Source organism: Canis lupus, chromosome 34, assembly GCF_003254725.2.
Source record: "Canis lupus dingo isolate Sandy chromosome 34, ASM325472v2, whole genome shotgun sequence".
Lineage (NCBI taxonomy): Eukaryota > Metazoa > Chordata > Mammalia > Carnivora > Canidae > Canis > Canis lupus.
In genome coordinates this window covers 4,760,935-4,773,126 of record NC_064276.1, presented here as the reverse complement: position 1 = coordinate 4,773,126, position 12,192 = coordinate 4,760,935, and the positions used below count along the sequence as shown (strand labels likewise).

General features: G+C 43.2%; 1 protein-coding gene across 12 annotated transcripts in view; it reads right to left on the bottom strand.

Moving 5' to 3' along the window:
* SEMA5A (semaphorin 5A) overlaps positions 1-12,192 on the bottom strand; it is a 470,523-nt gene that overhangs the window by 290,508 nt on the left and 167,823 nt on the right. For all 12 annotated transcript variants that reach the window (XM_025451472.3, XM_025451477.3, XM_025451481.3 and 9 more), the window contains one exon: positions 8,345-8,542. In XM_025451472.3, the coding sequence (XP_025307257.1) occupies positions 8,345-8,465 (121 nt within the window). In that variant the 5' untranslated portion in view covers positions 8,466-8,542. The remainder of the gene's footprint in view (positions 1-8,344; positions 8,543-12,192) is intronic.

The window sequence follows — 12,192 nt, the reverse complement described above, 5'->3', positions numbered from 1 at the left end:
CTCCCAGGTAGGAAGAGGCTGGGCCTCCCAGTTAAGTTATCCTGAAGAAGACAGTTACAAATATGTCACATGTCACTGCTGCCAATATTTAACAAATCAATGCTTCTAACACACAAATACAATGGAATATAATTATGATTCAAAAGAAAGACGCGGGATTTGTGAAAAAAATTTATACTGTGCTAAGAGAATAGAACCCTAGTTCAAAATCCTCTGTTGTACCCTGTCAATCTTGGTTCCTTCAATCTCCTAAGACAACACGTGGAGATAAAGACAGTTGTTTAAACTGAAGGCCCAGTGCCACTCCCAGTCCTGTCCCAGGGATGGCCCAAGCTGGAACACCCAATTTGATTCCCTCAGATGCCCCTCCCAAGATCTGGGGCCAAACGTTGCTAATCCTGTACGAAGCACTCACACCACTCTTTCCTCAGTTCCAAAAACAAATCTCTGGCCAATTGATGAATCCGGAAGTAGGAAGGCAGTCAAAGTGGACACCAAGGAGTCAGAGATAAAGATCTTGGAGACCCTAGAGTGGAATGAATAGTGCCTCACCTGGTTCTGCGGCACGAGTAATCTTAGTGATCATTAATACTAAGCACTACCAGCTAAGGCACTGAAGAAAGGCTTCCAGATTAGTCATGATCTTAAGGCTCTAAGCCAAAGGAGGCCTATGTGTGGCATGACTCACCCCACTGGTGGTCGTCCTCTGCGCATACTGTGAAATTGTTGCCCATAAACCAATTCCTATAAGTGGAGCACACTCTGAATAGCAAGCATGCTGGGTAAACTTTAATCAATAAACAAACAAAGGCAGACTATGGCACTATTGCCTTAAGTGGACATTAAACATTTAAAACTCATTTCAGAGATGGTTATGAGACTCAGTAAGCATGCTGAGAAACATGCTGTCTTAAAGGGTCACTATTTTTTCCTTCTTTATTGGAACAGACATGTAAGCAAATGACAAGGACAGAAGTGTAAACAGTGTGTCTGCAATGGGTCGGGGTGTTTTAGCAGGCCCTGCACAATCACAGAAACATATTCCAGAACACGCATCATGGGAGTAACCTTGCAAACACAGCAAGCTGCTAGAGCATGTTGAGCAATGAACTCTGCTAGACAAGAGAAGCCCACGGTGGCAAATATTTTACCTGGGATCGGGGGAGAAGATCCCACCAGCACCTTCCGCCTACCCAGGTAAATCGAATCAAGACTTCAATAAAACGTGCTTCGTTGTACTAAGACGTGAACGGCAGCATCTGGTCCAACTCATCAGCCTCTTGTGCAGAGTGCCTCCGATGCACGACATTAAATCATGAAATTTTAAGTGTATGCAGAAATCAGGAATTTAACACTCAAGATTACCCAGATTACTTCCTTTGTCTCTCCCACATCAGCCTTCCATCTTCCTTTCTCAAACGTTCCTGGAGAGTCACGCTTTACACAAAAGTGTCCATGTGGCCCAGCAATGGCCACCTGCTCAGCTGTAACATGAGCCATTTCAAGGACGGCCTGGGCTCCTAACATCCCCCAGGGACTCTCCCATGTGTGTTGATTAAGAGCCTCACCCCTTCTTCAGAGAAGCCTTCCTTCCTAAAGCCCCATACTCCTGGTCCAAGACCTGCCGGCTCCTCCTGAGCTGGGACAGAGAGGGGAGGTCCTCAGGGACCCTCTCTCCCTCCAGCCACCTCCACCCGCTAACTCTCCTGCAGCCTGGGTGCCCCGGTCTCCCTCCCTCCGACTCACTGGAGGTGGGGTCTCCTTCCTGTAAACTAATCCCCCACCTGTGCCCAGTATCCTATCCCCTCCCACAGCCCCAGAGACCCTGTCTAATCAATTTTCTCCCCCTCTCTCTGCACCCCCTTCCTTCACCTGGCCTTTCCCCATCACCACTTAAGGATGATTAAGTAATGCTCCCTTAAAAGCTGTCCCCTGCCCTCACATCCCTGCTGGCTAAGTCAATAACTGTCTCTTTTATATTTACTTCTTCATCTCACATTTGTTTCTCTGCTTATTACCATGCAGTTTCTACCCCTGGCACTGCCCTGAAACTGCTCTGATAAATGCCATTTGTTACAGGCTTAATTGTGTCCCTAACCCACCCCACCCCAACAAGGTATGTCAAAGTCCTAACCTTAGTATCCACGAATGTGATCTTACTTGGAAATAGGGTGTTTTCAGATATAATTAGTTAAAAGGAGATCATGCTGGGTGAGGGTGAGCCTGAAATCCAATACGACCAGAGTCTGTATAAAAAGAGAGGCAGACAAAAAGACACAGCTACACCAAGAGAATGCCACATGGCTGCAGTCTCAGATTGGGGTGAGGCATTTACAGGCCTAGGAATGCCAAGGACTGTGATCAACTCCCAGAGGTTAAAGGAGGGTTTTTCCCCTAGAACTGTCAGAGAAAGCATGAGCCTGCTGACACCCTGGTTGGTTTGTTTTTTTCACTTCTAGCCTCCAGAACTGTGAGACCAGATATTCCTGGTGTTTTAAGCCACCCCGTGTGTGGTATTTTGTTACAGCAGCCCTAAGAAACTCATACACAGATTATAAGACTTTCAGTGCTACCCCAGCGAAGTCCTGGACAAACCAGGACGAGTCTGTCACTCTGCCGTCTGCACCACATCTGCCTCAAACTCTGTATTATCAGATACTCGGAGGGCAGCCTCTCCCCCCTTGGATCCCATGGTGCCTCACTCTCAACTAGACAGCCCACCTGATGGCAGCTAGGATCTCAGCTTTCTCAATCTCAAATCATCATTTTAGATTCCCTCCTTTATTCTATATGCAATGATCAGCCAAGAACTTAGGGATCATACTCAGTGTCTCCTTCTCCCTCCTGTCCTACATCCATGAAATCATCAATACCTCCTACGCATTTCTAGAACTCGCCTAATTCTTTACATTTCTGTGACCATCCCTCCAGCTTACTTCCTCATGATTGCTCCCTCTGATCACAGCAGCAATCCCAGGCTGGGCTCTCTGTGCTGCCTTTGCTATTCTAAATACGGGCTGGGAAACTTCTTAAAGGGTTTTTAGATACTGGGCTAGAGGGAAGCCCTACAACTACTTTAGCCTCCTCGTCTTCATAACCTGAACTACAATTTCATGGTTTACTGTGGAGGAGACTTGCCAGGACCTGCTGTGCTCCCCTCCCTCACTTCAGGGCTTCTGCACTTGCTCTTTTCCTCTCCCTGAGACACCTCTCCATTCATCAGACTCATAAACACCTTCTAACAATCACTTGGGGCTCAGCTTTGCTGTTACTTAATCCCAGAAACCTGTAACGATTCTCCTAAAACCTAGGCTGCCTGGTTCAGATGCTCCTCTCTCAGGCTCCCCCAGCACCCAGTGAAGACACCTATTAGGACCCTGAATAGAATGTAATGCAATGTTCCTTCCGGTTTATATTCCTAGAGCTATTCTAGACCTTTAATGCGGATTCTGTTTTTTGCTTTATCTCCTCAATATTTAGCAGAGACCCTGTTACATAAAAGGCAAATGTTTGTTGAACATTTGCTCCAAATTAAACACAAGCAAATTAAAATTATGCTGAGATATCATTTATGAATTATGGGATTACTCCACATCCTGAAGAGTGCTAGTACACTCTGCTGAAAAGGCTGGTGGGAGACAGATCCTCATATCCAAGACAAATGAGAACACAAAATGGTGCAACCTTCATGAAAGGGTATTGGGCAATATCTAGCAAAACCACATATGCATTTACCCTCTGACCTAGCAATCCCAGTGCTAGGAACCTCTCCCAATGGTACCCTTGCAAAGGATTAAGAGATGTTTGTAGTAGGCATTACTCATTATAACACTACCCATGACCACAAAAATGGTCAAAAAAATACTCTAAATCTCTCTCAGTGGGGAGTTCTGTTGAGTATACTATGATTCATTACAGTGGAGAGCTATGTGCTATGAAAAGGAGTGGCACGGGGGCACCTGGGTGGCTCAGTGGTTGAGCAGCCCAGGGTGTGATCCTGGGGTACTGGGATCGAGTCCCACATCGGGCTCCCCATGGGGAGCCTGCTTCTCCCTCTTCCTGGTCTCTGCCTCTCTCTGTGTGTCTCTGATGAATAAAATCTTTAAAAAAAAAAAAAAAAAAAAGGAGTGGCACAGAGTCTGCCACTGGGGAGTGGACTCCAAGATATATCTCCATGTCAAAACTGCCAGACAGAGAAAAGAAGTGTGGACCATAAAATATAAGTGAAAGGTTAGATAAGTGCAGAGAGAGAACGGGGTAGAGAAAACACAAGTGAAGCCAGTTTTTCCAAACATTCCTTGTTTTCATTAATGAAACTTTGAAGCATTATATAATAAGGTAAATCTTTAAAATTTCTAAAAATCAAAAGTTAAATTAGACAAATGAAATGAACTGGGTTTCGAGTTGGTAGCATAACCATGCAAAAAGGAAATCACTTCAAGTGATTTCAAAGTCGTCACTTTGCTCTAATTTCCCAAGAAGGGAAGGACTACAAGAAGAGAAGCAGATCATCTTACAGCATTTTCAGTAGTAAAAATGACTAGAACTGCTGGACACTAGCTCTGAAATGATGCGGTGTACACTGCAGGAAGGGCGAAGGAACAACTGTGTTGGCTGCATAGACTCAGGATTTCATGCATGGGACAAAAAGACACAGACATCAGGTGGAAGAGAGTCAGAAAAGTCATAGAGTCCTGGAGATGAAATGGAAGTATCTGGAGGAAATTACGGTGCATTTTAAAAATTTTTCCTTAGCTCTGAACACTGAAAAGACCTAACACTGAAGACCTCCACGCTCAAATCAGCCAAAATGGCTGATTCTCAGGTCTACAGAAGAAAGTGGCTGAGAAGAGCCAGGAACATCTTGTTGTCCCAGAATAAGCAAGCCATCAAAGGCGGCCATGGGTTATGTCAGAAAAGCTTTGGAACCAACTTTAAAAGGCTACCATGGGCTTCACGTGAGATGATTTCACCATCTATGAGCATCAAAACTGGAATTGCCTGAAATGTTTCAAATGTTAAAATCCATACATTAACATTGATTCTAATAACCAACATAAGAAAATAAAGCAAAACAAAAAGTAAACATAATATATTATTGCCCCCTGTGGATAACGTTAGAGAACCAACTAACTAGTCTAAAAAACAAACAAATGCTAGAAAAGGAAAAAAAAAGGATTTATTTTGCCTTTCCTATATGAGCTGGGCCCTCAGGATATTCAAATAGTTGATAAAGGAAAGTTACCTTATATAAAATATTCTTGCTGTTAAAATGAAGAAATAATAATAAAATTAGGAAATCCCAGCTTTACACCCTTCAATAAATCAGTAGATTAAGGACGCAATCATCAGTGACTGCTAATTTCACACCTGGACATCACCGGGCTCCCCACAGGAGGACACTGCAGCATCCATGCCACAGGCGAGACAAAAAGATTCAAACCTGAATCTAAGCCACCTCTTGATCTACTATGCATTTATACAAATATTCGTGACCAAAGAACATTTGAACACCAATGGGATACACTTGGCAAAAGTGAGAAAGGCTACAGGACAAAGAGCTTGGATTTCCTCCATAACTAATTTGCACGGGAAGCAACAGCAACCACAACAAAAGGGAGATTAGAAGAGCGTCAAGAGCCACACCAACCAACTGCAGTGTATGAACTCCATTTAGATCCTGAGTCAGTCCAACTGTTAATGAAATGCATCGGCCTTCACGAGACCATCAGGGATCTCACAATACTCACTGGATGTCAAATGATTTTATGGAAATGGTGTTTTGGGATTTTTTTGTGTTTCTTGACTGATGTGATAATGGTGCTGAGAAAGAAAGCTTTGATAGTCATGAAAGGAAATATTATAAATACGATTATATGATTTTTTGAATTTGCCTCAAAATAACTTGGTGGGTGTAGGGTGGAGCATGCATGAGGATTTAAAAGAAGAAAGGCAGAGCATGAATTAATAAATGTTGGGTTGGGTGTTTCTTAGACTATTCTATTTTTGCATATACTTGAAATTTTTCACAATATAAAGTTTAAAACACAACAAACCATAAAGCTATTAATTGCATGAATTATTAAAATATAATATCTGATTAATTATAGTTGGCCTGATAATATAATGCTAAGTTTCTTGAGGACAGGGACAAAGACTGATTTATTTTTCATCCTGAATGCTTTAATGTGCCCAGGGTAGAGACTGCCCTAAGTAAATTCTGATAAATAAAGGGGTAAATGACTGGATATACATACTAATTAATTAATCCTACAGATCCACTGACATTCTTAAGATGTTAAATCAATTCTGTCTGCCATGCAGTGTCAGATAAAGACCAAAGCATAAGTTTTATGGTAAGACTAATAAGGCTTTGTTGGGAAATGCTGAAGTGAATAATTTTTTGTTTTACTTGGTTTTATTGCTATTTCTGAAGATCATAATTTTAGTGCATGGTTCAATTGCCTCGGAGACTCTCAGCACATCTTAAGTAAAGGTGACCTCATCAAGAATGGGATTTTCAACCTGTGAAACTCTGATTTTGAATTCTTCTTGAGAGAGTAGTGATCAGTTTTGGGATAGCCAATTCTTACAATGGAAGATTTTGTATTTTTGCTCATATTTTAAACAATGTCTAAAACAAGAGTCACAGAATGACAGAGCAATAACTGAACATGGAAAAGTGCACGTAAGAGGTGCCCTTGTCAATTTACACATTTAATGCAATCTCTATCAAAATACCATGGACTTTCTTCAGAGAGGTGGAACAAATTATCTTAAGATTTGTGTGGAATCAGAAAAAACCCCGAATAGCCAGGGGAATACCAAAAAAGAAAACCATAGCTGGGGGCATCACAATGGCAGATTTCAGGTTGTACTACAAAGCTGTGGTCATCAAGACAGTGTGGTACTGGCACAAAAACAGACACATAGATCAGTGGAACAGAATAGAGAACCCAGAAGTGGACCCTGAACTTTATGGTCAACTAATATTCGATAAAGAAGGAAAGACTATCCATTGGAAGAAAGACAGTCTCTTCAATAAATGGTGCTGGGAAAATTGGACATCCACATGCAGAAGAATGAAACTAGACCACTCTCTTGCACCAGACACAAAGATAAACTCAAAATGGATGAAAGATCTAAATGTGAGACAAGAGTCCATCAAAATCCTAGAGGAGAACACAGGCAACACCCTTTTTGAACTCGGCCACTGTAACTTCTTGCAAGATACATCCACGAAGGCAAAAGAAACAAAAGCAAAAATGAACTATTGGGACTTCATCAGATAAGAAGCTTCTGCACAGCAAAGGATACAGTCAACAAAACTAAAAGACAACCTACAGAATGGGAGAATATATTTGCAAATGACGTATCAGATAAAGGGCTAGTTTCCAAGATCTATAAAGAACTTACTCAACTCAACAACAAAGAAACAAACAATCCAATCATGAAACAGGCAAAAGACATGAAGAGAAATCTCACAGAGGAAGACATAGACATGGCCAACAAGCACATGAGAAAATGCTCTGCATCACTTGCCATCAGGGAAATACAAATCACAACCACGATGAGATACCACCTCACACCAGTGAGAATGGGGAAAATTAACAAGGCAGGAAACCACAAATGTTGGAGAGGATGCGGAGAAAGGCGAACCCTCTTGCACTGTTGGTGGGAATGTGAACTGGTGCAGCCACTCTGGAAAACTGTGTGGAGGTTCCTCAAAGAGTTAAAAGTAGATCTGCCCTACAACCCAGCAATTGCACTGCTGGGGATTTACCCCAAAGATACAGATGCAGTTAAACGCTAGGACACCTGCACCCCGATGTTTCTAGCAGCAATGTCCACAATAGCCAAACTGTGGAAGGAGCCTCGGTGTCCATTGCAAGAGGAATGGATAAAGAAGCTGTGGTCTATGTATACAATGGAATATTACTCAGCTATTAGAAATGACAAATACCCACCATTTGCTTCGACGTGGATGGACCTGGAGGGTATTATGCTGAGTGAAATAAGTCAATCGGAGAAGGACAAACATTATATGGTCTCATTCATTTGGGGACTATAAAAAATAGTGAAAGGGAATAAAGGGGAAAGGAGAGAAAATGAGTGGGAAATATCAGAGAGGGAGACAGAACATGAGAGACTCCTAACTCTGGGAAACGAACAAGGGGTGGTGGAAAGGGAGGTGGATGGGGCTGGGGGTGACTGGGTGACGGGCACTGAGGTGGGCACTTGATGGGATGAGCACTGGGTGTTATGGTATATGTTGGCAAATTGAACTCCAATAAAAAAAAAAAAAAGGAGGTGCCCTTGTAGTCCAAGGGTGCCAGTCCCTCACCTTTATAGGAAGTGACCGGGTGCTCCGCTCTCTGGCACTGGGATGTATCTGTTTCTGGCTGGGCGAGTCTCCACCACCCCAGGCTTGAGAACAGCCACGCAATGACGCAGGTCCCCTTCATGGTGAGCAGAAAGCCTTGGACTCCCGGCACTTGTCTTCTAACCAGAAGCTCCTCTTCCTGTCATGTGGGGAAAGTGCCTAAAACACACAAAAGAGAAAAATTAGATGAACATGAGTTCAGGTTTTCTGGTGGGTGGTCTTTTAGGAAAGCTGCATCACTGTCTTTAAAAACGAAAAGTGTTCGAGTGCCTGGACAAATCTTTTTCCTAGGTGATGTTTCAGATATGTGTGAGTATGTACCAGGGCAGACCTTGCTTCCTGCCCATAATTTTCCAAAATAACCCATTTATTATAAAAAGACAAATATTCAGGTTTAAGCTGCACCATGTCATCACTCCTAAAGAAAGCAGTTTGTTTAAATTTTTGCAAGATTTTACTTATTCGAGAGAGAGAAAGAGAGGGAGGGAGGGAGGGAGGGAGGGAGGGAGAGCATGAGCAGGGGAGGGGCAGAGGGAGAGGGAGAAACAGACTCCCCACTGGGCAGGGACTCTGAGATCATGACCCCAGCCAAAGGCAGATGCTTAATTGACTGAGCCACCCAGGCACCCCAAGAAAGCAGTTTAATAGTTGTGATCGCTGATCATTTTTCTCTTGGAACATCTTCCTCACCCCCTCGTGCTAGCACAGATCTACACATGGAAACCCTAAGGATCTCTGCTCTTTTCTTTTTGATATCCAAAGTCTCCATTTAATCCAAAGCCTCCACCACTGCCTTTTCCCAATAACCTGACTGATACTAAGCTACCCAACTCTTAAAAACTGCCCATGTTTGGTGCATTTATCCTTTGAAATTTATAGATGACCTGCGTGCAAAGTTTCTGGCCAGAAATCAAGCACAGTTCAAATAAAAACCCATAGTGAGCACCTAGTGGGTGAAATGAAATTGCTATGCTGGGAGCTGGGAGACTTTAAAGATGATGAATAATTTAAAAGATTAATAAGCTTTAAAATAAGATGGGCTTGTAAAAAATAACTGTAAGCTAAGCTGTTAGAAAACCTCGGAAAGGGGCAGGAGTGCTATAGGATTAGGATCTTGAAAGCCACCACCATTTAGAGGAAGCCAGGGTGGGTCCCATAAGTTGTTCACATTTGAGTTTCATACTGCAGGCTAAAGAGGATTTCAACAGATAGATGATTCTGGAAGTGCATCCCAGGCCAAGGGAAGAGGATAAAGAGGTGTACTGGACGGGCAAGAAGAAGGAGGATGTCACGATAGTTTGGGGAACGGTTTACTGTACTTGAGCCAGATCTCAGGAGATATAGAGAGGCGTTCCTGGGAAGCAATTTAGACAGGGGGTTGGGCTAAGATTTGGAAGGGGTTCTACAACACAGTCTGAGGTCTCTATTTCTCTTCAACAAGCTACCATGGTAGAGTAACTGCAGAAGAAATTTAAACAGTTGTTCTCAGAATAGCGTACACAGGAAATTGGATAGCGAAGAGCATAAAGATAGAGAAGTTCATTTGACATGACAGGAACTGTTCAGATGAGAAATAAATGAAGCTGTGACTTACTCCGGGTGTTACCAATTTGAATAAAAATTCAAGCATGCACAGCAAACGCTCAATGTGAGGGGTAAGGGGACGTATGGCAAATTAAACACGGCCACTGCTTCCTCGACTTTCCTCCCATGAAAGCTGGGTTTACTCCCATTCTCTTGAATCTGGACTGGCTCTGTAACTGCTTTGTTCAGTCGAATTTAACTGAAGCGATGGCATGCTAGTTTCCAAGCCCAGACCCTAAGAGATTGGGAATTTCCACTTCCTGTCTCTTAGAATACATTCTCTGGGGTGCTAAGAAACCCGAGAGAAGTCCAGATACCCTGAGACAGCCATATGACAGAGACCACACACAGGGATACCCAGTGACATTCCCCACTGAGCCTGGCTGGGCATTCCCCACCAAAGAACCTGATACGTGAGTAAAGCTGAACCCCACCAAGTAACTTCAGTATCATGAGAGCCAAAGAATCACCCAGTTGAGTCCTGCCCAAATTCCTAACCTCCAAAGTATGACATATAACAAAATGGTGTTTGTTCTAATCTGCTATGTCTGGGGGGAAAGAAAGCAAAGAGGCACAGACAGACTCAAGATAGAGAATACTAGTGACCATAAGACTAGTGATGCCCCTCATTTAAATATCATAATCAACAGAAGAACCTTGTTTATTTTTTTTTCTTTTTAAGAACTTGGTTTAGATGAGAATATGATCACTTACTTTTACGTGTGTTGGGTTTAAGATGCTGAGAGAATATTTAAGGGCATGTAGCAGGCTGCCGAAAATCCAGTTTGGACACTCAGAAAACCAGGAAGTCAGAGACAGCACACAAGGTTTGGAATACTCACATTCTGGGAGTGGCTAAGCTTCATTGGAGGAAAGCATGGAAGGAAAAGAAAGGGCAAACCATCTGCTGGGAAACTGTAATTTAACAAGTGACCCCCACAAAGAAAAGGAAAATAGAGATGGAGCACCCAAGGCAGAGGGCAACACAGACGTCCAGCTAGGTTGGAGCACAGACATAACACATTTTATTTTAATTTTTTTAAGATTTATTTATTGGGGGCGGGGGGGGGCAGTGCATTAGAGTTGGGTGGAAGGGCAGAGGGAGAGAGACAGTCTTCAAGCAGATTCCACCCTGAGCATGAAGCCCAACTCCAGGCTCAATCTTGCAACCCTGAGATCATGACCTGAGCTGATGCTCAACAGACTGAGCCACCCAGGTGCCCCAGCATTACACATTTTAAAAAGAGGCCTGTTGGACTATATCCTGGGGAGGCACAGCAAAGACCATTAACTTTTTCTCCTCCCAAATTTTTCTTTAAATTCTAGTTAGTTCACATATAGTGTAATATTGGTTTCAGGAGTAGAATTTAGTGATTTGTCACTCACATATATAACACCCAGTGCTCATCACAGCAAGTGCCCTCCTGAATGCCCATCACCCACGTAGCCCATCCCCCACCCACCTCCCTCCAGCCACCCTCATTATGTTCTCTACCATTGAGAGCTTTTTACGGTTTGTTTCCCTCTCGTTTTTTTTTTTTTTTTTACCCCTTCCCTGATATTCATCTGTTTTGTTTCTTAAATTCCGCATATAAGTGAAATCATATGGTATTTGTCTTTCTCTGACAGACTATTTCACTTAGCATAATACCCTCTAGCTCCACCCATGTCACTGCAAATGGCAAGATTTCATTCCTTTTGATGCCTGAGTAATAAAGACCATGAGCTTTAGTCAACAGTCAGTGATCAACCTGGGACAACGAGAGCCAGAATCTATACAGCAAAGATCCAAGAGACTGGATGGAGCAAAAGTGGGACAGAATGTGCATGGCCATCTTGAACGCTAGGTAACCCCCCAAATTCAATCAAATCACATAAGCACTGAAAGACCAAAGTTAGGAAAAGTCCAGGATCAGAAAACCCACAGCTAACGGGGGTTGCTTTTCTGAGCCGTGGTGGGTAAAGAAGAGATTATAGATTTGGGCGGGGGTGGGGGGAACTATCCAATGGAAGAAGATCCAGAGGATACTGAGGTGGGAAGCTATTAGGATCCTAATAAAGAAAGTGGTCCTGAATGAAGAAAAGAGGACTTCTCTTTCAAAGAAAAAAAGAGGGCAGCCCCGGTAGCTCAGCAGTTTAGCGCCACCTTCAGCTCAGTGTGTGATCCTGGAGACTTGGGATGGAGTCCCACATCGGGCTCCCTGCATGGAGCCTGCTTCTCCCTC